Source organism: Phascolarctos cinereus, unplaced genomic scaffold, assembly GCF_003287225.1.
Source record: "Phascolarctos cinereus isolate Bilbo 61053 unplaced genomic scaffold, phaCin_HiC Scaffold_1;HRSCAF=81, whole genome shotgun sequence".
In the NCBI taxonomy this organism is placed as follows: Eukaryota; Metazoa; Chordata; class Mammalia; order Diprotodontia; family Phascolarctidae; genus Phascolarctos; species Phascolarctos cinereus.
In genome coordinates, this window is record NW_027555514.1 from 76490186 (window position 1) to 76507260 (window position 17075).

General features: G+C 35.5%; 1 protein-coding gene across 3 annotated transcripts in view; it reads left to right on the plus strand.

Annotated features, from left to right (window-relative positions):
- PITRM1 (pitrilysin metallopeptidase 1) overlaps positions 1-17075 on the plus strand; it is a 44574-nt gene that overhangs the window by 12021 nt on the left and 15478 nt on the right. For 2 of the 3 annotated variants that reach the window (XM_020990377.2, XM_020990379.2), the window contains exons 10-18: positions 79-207; positions 1150-1263; positions 1529-1625; positions 2626-2760; positions 4840-4978; positions 7172-7288; positions 12360-12492; positions 16352-16472; positions 16596-16672. In XM_020990377.2, the coding sequence (XP_020846036.1) occupies positions 79-207; positions 1150-1263; positions 1529-1625; positions 2626-2760; positions 4840-4978; positions 7172-7288; positions 12360-12492; positions 16352-16472; positions 16596-16672 (1062 nt within the window). The remainder of the gene's footprint in view (positions 1-78; positions 208-1149; positions 1264-1528; positions 1626-2625; positions 2761-4839; positions 4979-7171; positions 7289-12359; positions 12493-16351; positions 16473-16595; positions 16673-17075) is intronic. The other variant, XM_020990378.2, reaches the window with a different exon arrangement.

Here is a 17075-nt window from a genome sequence, read left to right on the forward strand (position 1 = left end):
GGCCATCTAGTCCAGCTCTTTTATTTTACGTAGGAATAAGCATTGTAATTCTGTTGCTGAATTTTCTTATCAATGCAGTATTACAGATATATTTGAATCCTTCACCCTAAATCTTTTGTCTTCGCTATTGATTGATGGACCTAATTCTCCATTTTATAAAGCATTGATTGAATCTGGTCTTGGCACAGACTTTTCTCCAGATGTTGGGTGAGTGTTACTGTTCAGTTATTTTTTTTTAATTAATAAAAATCAATTTTCTCTTCCTCCTGTCACCTCTACCCCCATTGGAAAAAAAAGAAAAAACAAGATCCTTATAAATATACATTTGCATAAAGCAAAACAAATTCCTTCATTGGTCATGTCCAGAAAAATGTATTTCTGTCCCCTGAGTCTATCATCTCTCTCTAGAGGTGGTTAACATGCTTCATCATCAGTCCTCTGCAAGTATAGTTGGCCATTGCATTGATGAGAGTCCTTAAATCTTTCAACATTATCTATTTTCATAGTGTTATTATTGAATAAATTATTCTTGTCATTGTTTCTTATGGTATAATAATTTTCCATTGCATTCCTTTACTATAATTGGCTCGGCTGTCTCTCAATTAATTTGAACTTCTTTATTTTCTAGTTCTTTGCTACTGCAAAATGAGCTGTTACAAATATTTTTGTACATTTTTGTCCTTTTTCTCTGATTTTGAGGCATAATTCTAAGTAGTTCTCCAAGAGTTGTCTGTTGCTGAAAAAGGTGCAGAATAGTTTTGGGAGAGCAGTTTTCCTTACCGGGAACTTCCCAATACCAATGAAATTACAGATCCTTTGCCTATCCCTACTTTCTATGTGTTAAATAGAGAATATCTTTATATTTCAGTATTTTGTGCAGCTTAGCTATTCTTTTTCTTTAGATTTGTATGTTTTAGAAATATCGTGAATTACATCAGGAATTTTAAATAATGGTTGATATATCCACAAAGAGAACTTTAATATTCTTTAACAGTGCCACTCTAATTGATCCTTGAAGTATTTAAGACTTTAAGGTTTGAGCTTTTTTGTGGATTTTTTTTCTTTTGAAATATTAATAAGTTGATTCTGAAAGTTGTCATTTATAAAAGCTGTTTTGATTGTGGCATTTTCAGCATGTTTGTGTTCTAGGTATAACGGCTGTACAAGAGAAGCTTTCTTCAGTGTGGGCCTGCAGGGGATTGCTGACCAACACATAGAAACAGTCAAACAGATTATTACTAAAACAATTGATGAAGTTATTGAGTAAGTAAAAATGCATTGTTAAGAATTTTGAACACATTTTCTCCAGGTACATAGTTTTAAAACTCTAATCATTGATCTCATTTAGTTTTTTATGAAAAAGATAATCTTTTTTCTTTCTTTTTTTGCTTCTATTTCATGTAGTATAGAACTGATACTTAGCTCGTCCTTAGTCATCTTATGTATTATGTCTCAGTGTTGGCATTTAATTTGTTGTTCAGTAATTTTTAGAGGCTTCATTTATTCTTTTTATGCTTTTGTCCTTTAGGAAAGGGTTTGAAGATGACAGAGTTGAAGCTTTACTACAAAAAATTGAAATCCAAATGAAGCACCAGTCAACTAGTTTTGGACTTGCTCTGTCATCCGTATGTAATTACTTAATTTTGTTTTATCTAGAGCATTAAAAAAGTGTCAGCTATTTTTAGAAAAATTTAATCAGTGGTCCTTGTTTTGTCTGCATTGTTCGTTTGCCTTAGTTAACCATTTTTAGGTAAATTTTCATCATAAGTGCCTTTTTTGAGATGCTTTTTGTGTTTTTTTCTAAGAAGTAAATTTCTACATTTAATACATGAAATGGACATTTCTATTGATTTTAGTGTCATTTCCTGGTAATATTTTTAAAAGTGAAGTTTACCATTTTTTAGGCAATATCTTAGCATTCACCTTACTGTTCTGTATGAAGAAGATGACTAGGGTATATTGATATATCAATGCCATATTATGATGGCTTGAACATGGTGCTGGATTTTCATAGTATTTATCAGAGTGCATTAGCAGGTTTTAGCAAGCTAAAAAAGCTTCACGTACGGATTATATATCTCTTAACCTTGGATCAGGTTCATATTAGAGAAGCTTATCACCATGAGGTCTGTCAGGGTGTGAAATTTTTTTGGATTTATCAGCTCATTGATTCAGGCATAGAATGATTGTAGTTTTGTTGTAGTAGTTTATCAGTGAAATTATAGATCCTTAAAGAATGGAATATTGGATATTAATTAAAAGGAATTATCCTGTAATATATTTTTACTTGCCATCCTCTTCTTTTGAATACATGTAAGTCAGGTGTTCCTAAATAATAGATCATAATATGCTAGTGCTTCTTGAAGCCAGGGTTGGTAATAATAAGCCTTCCATCATTTCTGTATTCCTGGTAGCATATGTAAACATAAGGGAACATAGGTGGCTACTATTTTCCTTGCTTGGATTGGGATTTTGCTACCAGTATCCTAGTATAAAATTATGCCCGTGGGATTTCATATTCTGGAAGAAAATAAGTAATACTGACATACTTTAATACTTTCTAGCATGGTAATGTTTTCTAACCAGAATATACATTATGTACCCAATAAAAATTCTTTATTGTAGTATATAGCTTCCTGCTGGAATCATGAAGGGGATCCCATTGAACTTTTAAATATAGGAAATCAAGTGACTCGATTCAGAAAGTGCCTTAAGGAAAACCCAAATTTTCTGCAAGAAAAAGTCAAGCAGTATTTTAAGGTAAGAAGAATGAAGAAATTGTGTTCATGATTTCACAATGACCTAGGAAAAACTAGAAGAGGAATTTGGATTTTTACAAAGAAAATCATGAGTTTAAGGGATGGATTGAAGCTGTTATGCATAGCTTATTAGTACTAGTATCATGTAAGCTAATTTCTTTTAATGACTAGGCTTCATCATTGTACTCCTGTACTGTTTAATGTCAGCAGTTTATCTGTAATTTAAAGAGTTGTCTGGGACAGTGAGAGGTTTAAGTGACTTCCTTATAGTCCCACATCTAGTATACATCAGAAGCAGGACTGGATCCCATTCTTTCTGATTTGAAAGCTGGAACTATGTCTTTTATGCCATATTTTTCCTTGGTATATACTGATTAAGTGAGGTGAAAACCTTGTTTGTATGGCACTAGTGTTGAACAAAATTAATGCTTATATTTTAGGATGGGATAACTTACTTACATAGTTGTTATATTTCATGAGAGGTACCAGCCTGTGCTGGATGTAATCACTTTAATGAATCATATTATTGCTATAAGGTATGGTTACAGTCTTATTCTTTTTGTGGCCTCACAAGTGATCATTAATGTTATTTTTATTTATTGAAGTTGTATACATGGTTTTAAATCAGTTTACTTTTTTCTATATTGCCTACCATTTATGTAGTGATCTACTGTGTGTTTCTAAAAGAAATGGTCTAATCTTTCAAGTAATTTACAATCTGATAAAGACAGGACAAGTAAAATGTATATTACCATGCATGTTAAAAACAAACATAAACAAAAATGGTTACAGCTATTAAAGTGGTAATGGCCAAGTTAGACTTCTGTTCTTGCTTTTTAAGATTGCTGCAAAATATACGTGTGTGTGTGTGTGTGTGTGTGTGTGTGTGTGTGTGTGTGTGTGTGTGCGCGCTATGATTCCTTGCTTTAAGTTTTAGGATAACAAGCTATATTTACATTCTGTTGTTTGCGGTGGGTTATAGCAATATATGGTTAAAATGAATGAGTTATTTTTGCAGTTGAAAAGCCATTATAGTGATAGGAATCTATTTAGTGATGTAAGAATCCCAAAAGATACTACTTGGAATGTTTTACAGCTTTAGAGAGTAGAGATCTCAAGGGTGGTTCTGAATATGTAATGTTATTCACAGAAATAAAGCTAACCACTTAGCTATAAAAACTTATTAATCCAAAACCAAGAGAAAATGATGTGCTCCAAATTAGGCTATTGTTAAATGCCTTATTCCTTAATAGTCATTTATCATGTCTCCCCCCCCCAAAAAAAAGCCTAATTTTTCACCAATGTCATGAAAAGTCTTCATTTATCAGATTCTCTTTAAAAGCATTCATACTCATTGCATACTTCCTAACATGAAGAAAAAAAATGGAAATCATCTCTGCTTAAGGGAAGCATTTCTATTTTATAAAGTTTTAGGATGCATATCACAAGTATAATTTTAGCTGTTGGTTTAAAAAGACAAAGTTGATTTTAATTTTAACTTGCTTGATTAAAAGTGGCTAAAGCTGTCCGCACAAAGCCCTTTGAAGTAAGAACTTGCTGCTCTCCCTTCCCTGCAACAGTTTCACTTTCTCTGAATAGTAGATTTTTTTTTTTGTTTCACTTGTATATATGCAGGGTAGTAATTGCAAGGGTTTCTATTTATGTCACATTTTAAGTAACACAACAAATATGTGAATTGTTTATTAATTATCTAGAGTGAATAAATGCTGGGCTAGGTTTGTCAGTGTTCTGCTTAATTTTTATTTCAGAGTTGATTTGTTTTTATGTAAACAGATGGTTATAATAATTCGTATAGCTATTTGCTTGTGTACACAGTCCATTTTCATTGGTAAAACAAATAGAACCAAAAACATTTATCTGGATAATTTTGGACAAACTTTTTTCTCTTAATTATTGAGATTGTTAAGGTAACTAGCAAAGTTCTTTATTTCATTTGGTGAAAATTGAGCAGTGGGTGCTGTTTGTATTTTTTCTATTAGTGATAACTTTAGAATGCAAAGAAAAATAAGTGGTAATTTTCAATATTATCTTGATTTATTTTGCTATTTTTTTGTTACAGAATAACCCACACAGGTTGACTTTATCTATGAATCCAGATGAAAAATATTATGACAAGCAAGCACAAATGGAAATGGAAAAACTGAAACAAAAGATTGATTCTCTTTCTATGAAAGAGAAGCTACACATATATGAAAAAGGTTAGGATTTTTTGTAGGTTTTTAAATATAGAGAGGATGTCTTTTTTAAACAGGATCTTTCTTGTAACATCCTATAATGTAAACCTGTAGTACCACATTAGTTATGTTGGCATAGTTAATGAAGAAGTTGGTGTCATTTCAGTCAATCATGTATTTACTGGAAACCCATCATATGTTAAGTTATGGTGCCAAGCTCTTTGAGCAGTACAAAAACATGCAAGAAATTGCAAAGAATTATAGGCTTCATTGCCATCGGGTGGGGTAGGGAGAGGAAAGAATAAAACTCCACAGTTTCAGCTAGGAGACTATACAGTGGTGCTGCGACTCAAAGAGGATAGAACGTGGGCTTAGGAGGGGAGAGATTAGTTTTATATCTTAATGTAGAAGCAACATGTCTAACAAATGTGCTATTTAATTTTTAACGTTCACCTTATTCCTACCTTTTACTTTTATAAGTGAATTCTTACTTATACAGAAAAGCCAAACGTCTTTAAGTCAGAAAACAATTTTTTAGTGTTGACGTAATTATGATACTTGGTGGGATCTGTGAAGCCATCATTATGGCTACTCCCAACAGTGTTGATTACACCCTATCAGTGTCTTAATTTTTTTTTAACTTCTGCCTTTTTACTTACATTGTAATTTGGGAAATCGTGGGAAATATCGCTGACATCAATTGATATGTCTGATCCCACAATGCTATATACATGATCACAGTTCTTCCTTCCTTTGTTAATGTCAAATCAGCATTCATATTTTATCTGCTTTATTGAAACAGTCCAGCAGTGCTTATTTTCCTGTCACTTCTTAAAAAATTTAAATGTTTAATTGAAAATTTGATATTGATGATCAACAAAAACACCTAAACTTGTTTAGTTAACCATTTGGTTAAAATGATTAATGCCGCTGAATAAAATTTAGCTTCTCCCCCCCCCCCATGTCTGTTACTAATCAGCTTCTCCACCCCTCTCCCCGAGTGTAACAAGTATACATAATCAGGTATTTAACAAGTCAACATTGGCTATGCCTAAGAATGCCCATTCTACACCTCTAGTCAATAACTTCTCTGCCATCGAGTTAAAAAGTATGTTTCATACTTAACGCTTTTAAATTCATAATTGGCTGTTATTTTAGACAGAATTCTGAGATCTTTCAGCATTATTTCCTCTCAACTTATTGTTTTGGTCATCATGTAGATTGTTCTCCTGGTTATGTTAATTTCATACGTCAGTTATTATAAGTCATCTATAAGATAGGTAGGGATAATAACAGCAGTTATCTCTCAGGGTTGTTGTGAGGATCAAATGAAATAATTGTGAAGTGCTTAACACATTCCCTAGTAAGTGCAGTATAAATTTTGTCTGTTGAAGCAGTAGGCTTGTTTATTTGGCTTGTTTAAGTGAAGATCCAAAAGGAAAGGACACGTGGCTTAATTAAAGACACCAAAGAAAGCCAGGATTCAGGAACAAGTGAAAAAAATATTAGGTAAGGCAGTCCGTTGGCACGTGGAATGCTTCCATTTCTCTCTTTACCTTAGAGGTATAGAAGAAGGAAAATGAAAAAATCTGGCTCAGCTGTATTTGGTCAGACCACATCTTGAATCCGTATTTTAGGAAGGAAATTGACAAGGCCAGAGTATTTCTAGATGTAGGCATCCAGAATATTGCCTTAAACTCAAAACCATACAACAAATTCATCAACTGTGAAGGAACTGGGGATGGTTAAGCTAGAGAAGTTGGTAGCAAACCATAGCTGTCTTCTAGCATTTGTAGGGCTGTCATGTGGGGGAGAGATGAGGTTCGTTTTACTAGACCCCAGAGGACAGAATTAGGAATGATGGAGGGAAGTTGTAGAACAGCACGGTTCCTGTTCAGATATGAATTAAAGGAGATGATTGCAGGGTTTCCCTTCCCTCTCAGATTCTGTGAATCCACAACAGCTACTACTGTTAGCTAATCAAATACTATTTGCTTTCAATGTAGGACGTTTGTAATATATAGAAAGCTTAGAAAAATAATTTCTTAAGAATATTAATCAAAGTTTTTAGAAATACTACAGCATTCCTAAAGGAATCAACTAAAAACAGAGGTTTGTAATGTTTAATTGTGTCTGCAGAGTTGTAGAATCAGTAATAGGATTGAGTACATTTTTAAATTGAAACCATAATTCAGTCATTTCTTTTTCTCTTTTTAGGTTTAGAATTACAGAATTTGCAAAGTGAACCACAAGATGCTACTTGTCTACCAGCATTAAAAGTGTCTGACATTGAGCCCACTATACCCTCTACTGAGATGGATACAGCATTGGCAGGTCATTGTAATTTGAACATCAGTGTTGTGGGAGAAAATTCTGACTTCATTTTGGTTTCATTTGAGTTGCGAATAAATAAGATACATAATACTGTTTTCTCTTAAGAATTACAGTATGCTAGCTCAGATTCTTAAAATCTAGCCAACAGCTGAGATTCACTCTCACCCACTTGTCAATACGAGGGTCACAAATGTTCAGATTCCTTAAAACTGTGGCCAACATGGCGAATCTTTAGTAAACTTTGTCTTTGGCTGTTAAAAAAGGAATTACAGTATTCCAGCCAGTGAATCTCCCTTTATTTTACTTCTGGTTCTCTATAGTCTGTGACAGCTAAACTTTTCCTGGAGCCTGTCTCTTGCTGGCCTGCTTATTTAGTGCTTCGGCTTTGGTTTTCTTTGGAGATGGTTTGATGTGGTTTTGTCGTTTTCTCTTTTTGAAGTTAGTGGAGGGTGTGAATCCTGGTACTGGATGTAGTACAAATTTTCGAGGGGAGTAGTTCAACTCATGATTCTTTTGCCCAAACATAATTTTGGCCTAGTTGGAGTTATGGGAGAAAAAAAATCATAGGAAGAAGGAGGCAAGGACAAGCCACAGAAACTATCCATGAGTCCAGAAGAAGGAAACAAAAAATGGACTAGATCCCTGAACCGTCTCTGCTCATTAAGCTAGGTCCTGAGGGAGGAGGGCAGCAATGTTGAAGTTTAGAGAATGAGTGAAATACAGAACCAATAACCAGGTTTCCTGACTCCCAGTCTAGTGCCCTGTTGCCCTCTTCTCCCCAGTACTTAGATAAGTAGTAATTCACATTTTATTTCTGCCTCTGCCCCTGGGCTGAGTGAGGACTTATATGAGACATTTTAGTGATAGGAATTATAAATTTTAAAGTATTGTTTATTTCAATATAATGGAACAAAAATTGGATTTAGACCTGGTTTGCATCCTGATTCTTCAGTTTGTTAGCCATGTGACCTTGGGCAAGTCATCTAACTTCTGGGCATCACTTTCCTCATGTGCAAAATGAGAAGTTTGCATGAGATGACCTTTACAGTCCCTTCCAGCTCTAGATCTTATTAAAAAAAAAGTAGACAGGAAGAGTATGATAGACATTATAGTGTAAGCAAAGACGTAGAACCCAGAATTCATAACTCTTTTTCAGGGATTGGATCAAAGGGTGGAAACTTTAAAAGCCAAACTAAGCCTTAAATGCCAAGTTTATACTACTTACAAAATGAAAAAGCTGTTTAGAAAATTCTCAATCTTAAAATTTAACTGAAAACAGTTTGTGTCTAAGATTATATTCCAAAATTTACTGTGAATTAAATTTTAAAATCTTAAATTGACATTAAACTGTAGGCTATAGAAAGTGAATGAAAGTGAGCTGAATTACACTAAATATGATTGTATAATTTTAGTTGTTTACTATAAACAACAGTATCATTTTGGGGACTTTTTTATTACTGAAACTTAAATGCACAATAAGAAAAGTAAAAGAAGCCTATTATGAACTTAGATATTGAAACTTAAATACAAAATAAGGAAAGGGGAAAAAAGCATGTCATGTGCACAGTGGAACATAAGACAGGATTCAAAATTTATAGCAATAAATTTCCATGTCAAGAAAGCCTATATGATAAATACACATTGTGTTGAGAGCTGTACATCTTTGCTTTCTTGTTAGTTTTCTTTTGTTCTCTGCTGTGCACTTTTTACTTTGTTTTTTTTTTCTCCCATTTCTTCCCCCCTGCAAAGGCTACAATTAAGCGAGTATATAGTCATAGATATAGATATATACATACACATATACATGTATACACATACATACATAATATAGACATACACTTTCCCTAACAAATTCTACTCCTGATCTTTGTTTTTATGTTTGTACATCTCTTATTTCCTGTTCTTCCTCCACTTTACTTCTACCTGCTACCTTGGTCTCCTATTATTTTTAGTGTTAGCGCTGCTAGGTATTGTGTGATTCTAATTGTGGCACTGCCATATTTAAATCTTTTTTTTCTTGTTGCTTGTAATATTTTATCCTCGAGCCTAGGGGTTTCGGAATTTGACTATAATATTCCTGTGGGTTTTCCTCATAGGATCTCTTTCAGGAGGGGATAGGTGGATTTTTTTCTGTTTCTACTTTCCCTTCTTGTTCTAATACTTCAGGACTATTATCTTTAATTATTTTTTGTATTACTGTATCAAGATTTCTTTTTTTTTTATCATGGTCCAGTTATTCTTATATTTTCTCTTCTTGATCTGTTCTCCTGATCGGTTTCTTCTTTTTTTTTTTGTTTTGTTTTTTTTGGTTTTTGGGGTTTTGGGTTTTGTTTTTTTTTTTTGGTGAGGCAGTTGGGGTTAAGTGACTTGCCCAGAGTCACACAGCTAGTAAGTGTTATGTGTCTGAGGTGGAATTTGAACTCGGGTCCTTCTGACTCCAAGGTCAGTGCTCTATCCACTGCGCTGCCCCAATCAGTTGTTTTTCTTATGAGATGTTTCACATTCTCTTCTATTTTTTCTTTGTTTGTATTTTGTTTTATTATTTCTTGATCTCTTGTTACTTCACTGGCCTCCCCTTGCCAATTCTGATTTTCAAGGAGTTGTTTCTTCCTCAAGATTGTGGCTCTCTTTTTCTAATTGGTTGACTTACTTTTCATAATCTTCTTGTTTTTCTTGGATTGTTCTTAGTCTTTTTTTAGATTTTCCTCAATCTCTCTTATCTGATTTTTGATCATGGCTTTCAGATAGTCCAATAATTTTTAAATTCTCTCTCCTGGATCTATTTTCCAGGTCAGTTGTTTTTCCAGTGAGATATTTCACATTCTCTTCTATTTTTTCATTCTTTTGGATTTGTTTTACAGTGTCTTGATTTCTCATAAAGTCACTAGCCTCCAATTGCTCTGTTCTAATTTTTAAGGAAGTATTTTCTTCAGTAATCTTTTGGACTTCCTTTTCCATTTGGCCAATTTTTCTTTTTAGGGCATTCTTCTCCTCATTGGCTTTTTGGACCTCTTTTGCCATTTGGGTTAGGCTATTTTTTAAGGTGTTATTTTCTTCACTATTTTTTTGGGTCTCCTTTAGCAAGTTCTTGACTTGTTTTTCATGATTTTCTTGCATCACTCTCATTTCTCTTCCCAGTTTTTCCTCTACTTCTCTTACTTGCTTCTCAAAATCCTTTTTGAGCTCTTCCAAGGCCTGGGACTGACTCATATTTTTCTTGGAGGCTGTGGGTGTAGGAGCTCTGACTTTGTTGTCTTCTTCTGGTTGTATATTTTGATCTTCTTACCAAAGTAAAATAATAAGTCTGACTCTTTTTGCACTGCTTGCTCATGATCCCAGCCAGTTACTTGAGTTTTAAACTCTTTGTTAAGGTAAGAGTCTGCTTGCAATGTGGAGAATGTACTGTCCCAAGCTTCGGGGGTTTATATAGCTGTTTTCAGAGATACTTGTAGGGACCGTAAATTTTCAGTTCTTGCAAGGTGGTATGATAAGGGGCAAGGTGTTTACTCCTTTCCTGGCCTGTGCTGTGGTCTGTTAGTGACCACAAGCACTGCTTTCTGTCCTGGAACTGTGAGGAAGGTTTCCTGTCCATAGCCACAACAAGCTCCACCCTGCCAGCGCTCCTCCTTATACCAGGACCTGTCCAGAACTGTGACCCAGATCCAAGCACGGGCAAAGCAAGAGATTCCTGCCTCAGCACCAGCAGAGAGATCCCTGCAATCCCTCTCTGATCAGCCACTTGATTCCCCCTCAGTCTGTAGGCAGAAGCTGCCCACCCCAGGGTCGCATTCTTGGGGAACTGGATCTGAGACTACACCTTCCTCTCTCAGCACTGCAGAAACAGACTTTTCCCACTGACCTTCTAAGTTGTCTTTGGCATTTGTGGATTGAGGAGTCTGGAAGCTTCCACAGCTGCCCCTGATTCAGTCCTCTGAGGCCTGTGCGCCCATGCCGTGCTGTGCTCAGCTACCAGCCTGGCACGATATACCTTTCTGATCAATCATCCAGGTTGTCTTGGGCTGGAAATTTGTTTCACTCTGTCTTTTTGTGGGTTCTGCTGCCTTAGAATTTGTTTAGAGCCATTTTTATAGGTATTTGGAGGGGTTTGAGGGAGAGCTGAAGCAAGTTGCTGCTTTCACTCCGCCGTCTTGGCCCTGCCTATTAGACCTCTTATTTGATTTTTAAAGTCTTTTTTAAGTTCTTCTGTGAATTCTTTTTCAGCAGGTGGCCATTTGACATTGCTCTTTGGGGTAGAAGAGGATTTCTTTGCTTCATTATTTTCTGAAGACAAACCCTGGTCTTCTCTATTCCCATAGTAACTCACTGTGGTTGGATTCTTTTTCCTTTGCTTGTGTATTTTTTTTCTAATTTGTAGTAGCTTAGTTTTTATAGTCACTTCTAGTACTGAGGTGTGAGGGATGGTGCCTCTGGCCTCAGATCCTCCTTTAGTTCTCCCTTCTGGCATGGAACTGGAACCAAGGCCTCCAGCCTCTGGTAAGTGGCCACAGCCAGCTGTGTCCCTGCCTTGCTGCTTCTGGACTCACCGGGCGTGTGCTAGTTCCTTCTTACTCCTGCTGGGTCTCCGCAGCACAGCTGTGTCTGGCATTCCTTTTCAGCAGACCTTCTCTGGATCTTGCCCAGCTTAGGTGCCTCATACTCCTCACTGTCCCTGGGGGTAGAAGTTCCTGCCTAGCCAGCCTCCCAACTGAGCTGAACCCCATGGCTTGCCACTTGTTATTTAAGGGTTCCTAGGACCTAGCCTGGAGCTGTTTACTCTTCACAGGGACCAAGCCTTGTCCTGGGACTTTTCTTCAGATCTTCTCCAATCGTCTTAGGAGGACCCCTGTTCTATCCCTACTCTTATTTATTTTTACTTCTCAGTGTTCTCCCTGAGATGCTATTTCATCTCTCTTTGTGGGGAAAATCTTGAGAGCTTGGAGTTTTCTGACCTACTCTGCTATCTTTCCAGCATCCTCTCTAGTAGCATTTTTAAATATCAAAAATAATCATATACTTCTTAGTAGTTCTTGCAATTCCATACTAATCATACATTACTTTTTGTCTCCTATAGCAGGTGAAATCCCTGTCCAGTACTGTGCTCAACCAACCAATGGTGTGGTATATTTCAGAGCCTTTTCTAATCTGAATACACTTCCTGAAGAACTTAGGCCATATGTGCCTCTCTTCTGCAGTGTCCTTACAAAGTAAGATGATTTTGATATTTGTTATGAGGACAGATATATAAATAACACAAACACACACATAGATGGCACAGTGGTAGAGCACTAGGCCTGGAGTCAGGAAGACCTGAGTTCAAATGCGGAATCAAGACGCTTCCTAGGTGTGTCACCTTGGGCAGATCACTTAATTGCTCTCTGCCTCAGTTTCCTCAGTTGTAAAAATGGGTATAATATTAACAGCTGTCTCCCAGAGTTGTTGTAAGGATCCAGTGAAATATTTATTTTTCCCCAATTACATGTTAAAACAATTTTTAACATTTTTCTTTTAAAGTTTTGAATTCCAAATTCTATCTTTTCCTCCCTTTCTTCCCCCCTCCCTGAGATGGTAAAGAATCTCATATAGATTATACATGTGCAGCCATATTAGTCTTTTTGTGCCAGAAAGGAAAAGGAAAAGAAAAAGGAAAGAAAGAAAATGAAAAATAGTGTACATCAGTCTGTTTTCAGATAACATTACTTCTTTTTCCAGAGGTGGATTGCATTTTTCATAATGAGTCGTTTGAGGTTGTCTTGGATCATTGTATTGCTGAGAATAACTAAGTCATTCACAGTTCTTCATTGTATAGTATTGTTGTTACTTTGTATGATTTTCTCCTTATTCTGCTCACTTCACTTTATATCAGTTCATGTAAGTCTTTCCAGGTTTTTCTGAAATCATCCTGCTTGTCACTGTTCTGACATAAACAGGCTATGTTTGACATTGGCCTTGTCCTTTTAACTCATCAGTACTTTAGGCTACTTTCGACAATTACAAGTTGCTGAGCACAGTAATAATCTGTTAAAATTAAGTACCACAACTTGTTAAGCCATTCCCCAGTTGATGGGAATATCGCCTTCATTTCCAATTCTTAGCCATCACAAGAGCTGCCATAAATATTTTTGTACAGTTCTCTCTGTCTCTGGCTGTCTCTCTTTCTCACACAGACCTAGCAGTGGTATTGCTGGATCAGAGGATGTGCACAGTTTTATAGCCCTTTGTCTATAAAATTATTTCTCTTATCCCCCACCCCTTTTTTACTTCCTTATAGAGTAAGATAAGAGTTCTATACCCAACTGAATGTGTATGTTATTTTCTCTGTGAGCTACTTCACATGACAGTATGGTTCAGGTATTGCCTGCCACAGACCCACACCCTCCCATCTTTTCCTCCATTATAACAGCTCTTTCTCACCTCTTTTATGTGAGATAATTTACCCCATATGATGTCCAGGTCCTTTTGATTATGGCTTTCATGTAGTTAATAATTCTTAAATTATTTCTCTTGAATCTGTTTTCCAGATCAGTTTTTCCAATGAGAAATTTCACATTTTCTTCTGTTTTCTTATTCTTTTGATTTTGTTTAATCATTTCTTCTTTTTTTTTTTTGTAAAATTTTTATTCATTTTAAACTTAAATGCAAAACAAGGGGAAAAAACCCCTTTTTCCCCCCTTTGTAGCTAGCACTTCTGAAACTATGTCAAATAATAATGGTTTATTAAGATGTTTTCCTGTATATAGAGTGCTAGCTGTTAGTTTCTAACAAAAGATTTTTGTATTTTATCAAAGGCCTTTTTTGTATCTTTTGATATATTTATATGATTTATCATTTTGTTTGTCCATTATGGTCAAATATAGTCTTTCAAATATGTGTCCCTATGTTTGAGACAGGAGTATTACTTTGGATAGCATCCCCCTAACCCTCCTTTTTTATCTTTGTTACTCTGCCTCCTCCCCCCACCCCATTTAATTGGATATCTCATCTATAAAATGAAATGATTAAGGGGCAGCTAGGTGGCGCAGTGGATAGAGCACCCAGCCCTGGAGTCAGGAGTACCTGAGTTCAAATCCGGCCTCAGACACGTAACACTTAGTAGCTGTGTGACCCTGGGCAAGTCACTTAACCCCATTGCCTAGCCTTAAAAAAAAAAAGAGAGAGAGGATTAGACTAGATGCCCTTCAGAGACCTTTCTGGCTCCAAAGAGACCACTGAGGGTCAGCATGACTAGTGGCTAGAGTTGGCTTTGAAGTAAAGAAGACTTGGATTCCCAACTTCTGACATAAACAGGCTATGTTTGACATTGGCCTTGTCCTTTTAACTCATCAGTACTTTAGGCTACTTTCGACAATTACAAGTTGCTGAGAGAGGGTACCATTGGTACAAGGAGTTTCCTCACCTGAGAGTTCCTATGCTGATGAAATCATAGGTCCAGTCTGTATCCTTATGATCCAGTGCACTTATTACTCTCTTCCTTTTTCCTTCCTTCACCCCCTCATCCCTTCAAATCCATTTATTTGGCTCACTAATTTATTAGCCCATATAATGTTACTTTTATTTTTAATCCCTCTATAGAGATTGCCTTGAGAAAGAGGCTAATTTATTACAACTGTCAGTGTCTGTTGATTTCAGTATTTATTAACTTGATACAGCTTGTGCTCTTATGTTTATTTTCATGTCAGAAATTGTAAGGTTAACTTTTACCACCATAAATTTCTTAGATTAATGCAGCTTTAATGACCATTGCTTATCTTTGAAAAGGTTACTTATATTTAGCTGATTTTTTATTTTTGGTGAAGTCTCTTAACTTTGAGTTTATCTGGTTCCAGTTTCTATAATTTTTTTTTTCCCTTGGAAGAAAAATCTTGTGCAATTCTATGTGATAGGTTTTTGATTGTGATGCCATACTTTTTGGTTGCTTAAAAGTAATTTCATTGGTGTTTTTATTTTGAGTATTGAAAATACTTGTCTGAGTGAGCTGAATTTGGCATTCATCATTGTTAGCAGCTCACTTCTGTCAGTTTGCCGTGTACTCTTCTTTTTCATTATTTTCCAGAAGTTTTCTCTTACTGTTTATCATTTGGCCAGATTTTTTTTTCTTCATGATTTTTGGGAAGCCTGATAATACCAGAATTTTTTCTTCCTTTTATTTTCCAGGTCCATCATTCCCTTCAAAAATTTGAAGTTGGAAAATATTGGGGGTTAATTTTTTTCTTTGTTTTTACTGTTCTGTCCTTGCTTACAGTAATCTTTTCATTGAATCTTTATTATATTTTTATTGATTTTTTTAAAAATTGATATTTTTTGACATAATAGAGTCTTCACAATTATTCTTTTGGCTCTGCTTTTCTTTAGGTCATCTGCCATATTTTCATTTTGAGTTGAGACAATCCCAGGAAGGTTTTATAAATTGTTTGAAACTTAAGTGCCTTAACTTTGTGAGGGAGATGACCTCAGAAGTCAGTCTTCCTGTTTCCAGGGCTATACATACAATCACTTATTGCTTAATCCTTTTCCTCCTTGGAACACTGAACCATTTAAATGGGGTAAAGAAAATGGTAGAAGAGGAAAAGGCTAGAGGAATTAATTATATTTAGAGATGGACAGATATTTTTAAAATTTGATTTCTTGACACTACTAGTGTAGTTTCTGTGGATATTTATAGGTACGTACACATATAATCTGTTGACTGTAATTTCTTGTTATTCTTTTTTTTTTTTTGCTAGGCAATGGGGTTAAGTGACTTGTCCAGGGTCACACAGCTAGGAAGTGTCAGGTGTCTGAGGTTAGATTTGACATTAGGTCCTCCAGGGCCGGTGCTTTATCTACTGCACCACCTAGCTGCCCCCCTGTAATTTCTTTTTGTAGGGAATTAATAGAGACATCTAGAGGGGTGCTGTTAAAATTCATAGACACTTCATAGATACTTCATGATGAAGTATAAAGAATAGCATTTTCAGTGCTATGATTATAATGAATTGATTTAGGATACTTACTAGTAATTTTATGTCTACATACATGTATTTTAAAACAATGATGAAGTTTAAATGAGTATTTCTTTGTTAACAGAATGGGTTGTGGCGTTTATAACTATAGAGAACTAGCTCAGCAAATAGAACTGAGAACGGGAGGAATGTCGGTCTCTCCTCACGTGATTCCAGATGATTCAGATTTAGATATGTATGAACAGGTAATCATATTTTGTCTTTTCCACGGTCGCAATTGCAGTTTAAACGTCAATTAAGAGGGTTTAAAAATATTATTTAGCTTTTTGTAGACTGGCCAACAATGGATTTTATTTTTCTCTTTTCAGGGGGTGCTGTTCTCATCTTTGTGCTTGGATCGAAATCTGTCAGACATGATGCATTTATGGAGCGAAATATTTAACAAGTAACATGGCTTCATTACTTGCACATAATGTTACCTTTTAGATACTCTGGAAGTCTAAATCCTAGAAGTAAAGAGGACTTTAGTCATAGTGCTTAATCATTAATAGTTTACTTTAAAAAAATTTTTGTAATTCTGGACTTGGACCAGATTATGACAAATTTTTACATAGTCTATAAATTAATACAAAGTAGATTTTCAGTAAGTATAAAATATCCTCAGTTGCTCTTGATTGGCTGTTAAATACAGTATTAACTCTAGCTTGCCTTTTAATATTCTTAACAGTCTGCCTCCAAGTAGCATTTCTAGCTGTTTTCCTCACTTTTCCTCTTTGTACATAGCATGCCAGCCAGTTTGCTATTCTCAGACTTGTTCTGCCCTTTCTTACTCTGTGTGTTCGCCCAGA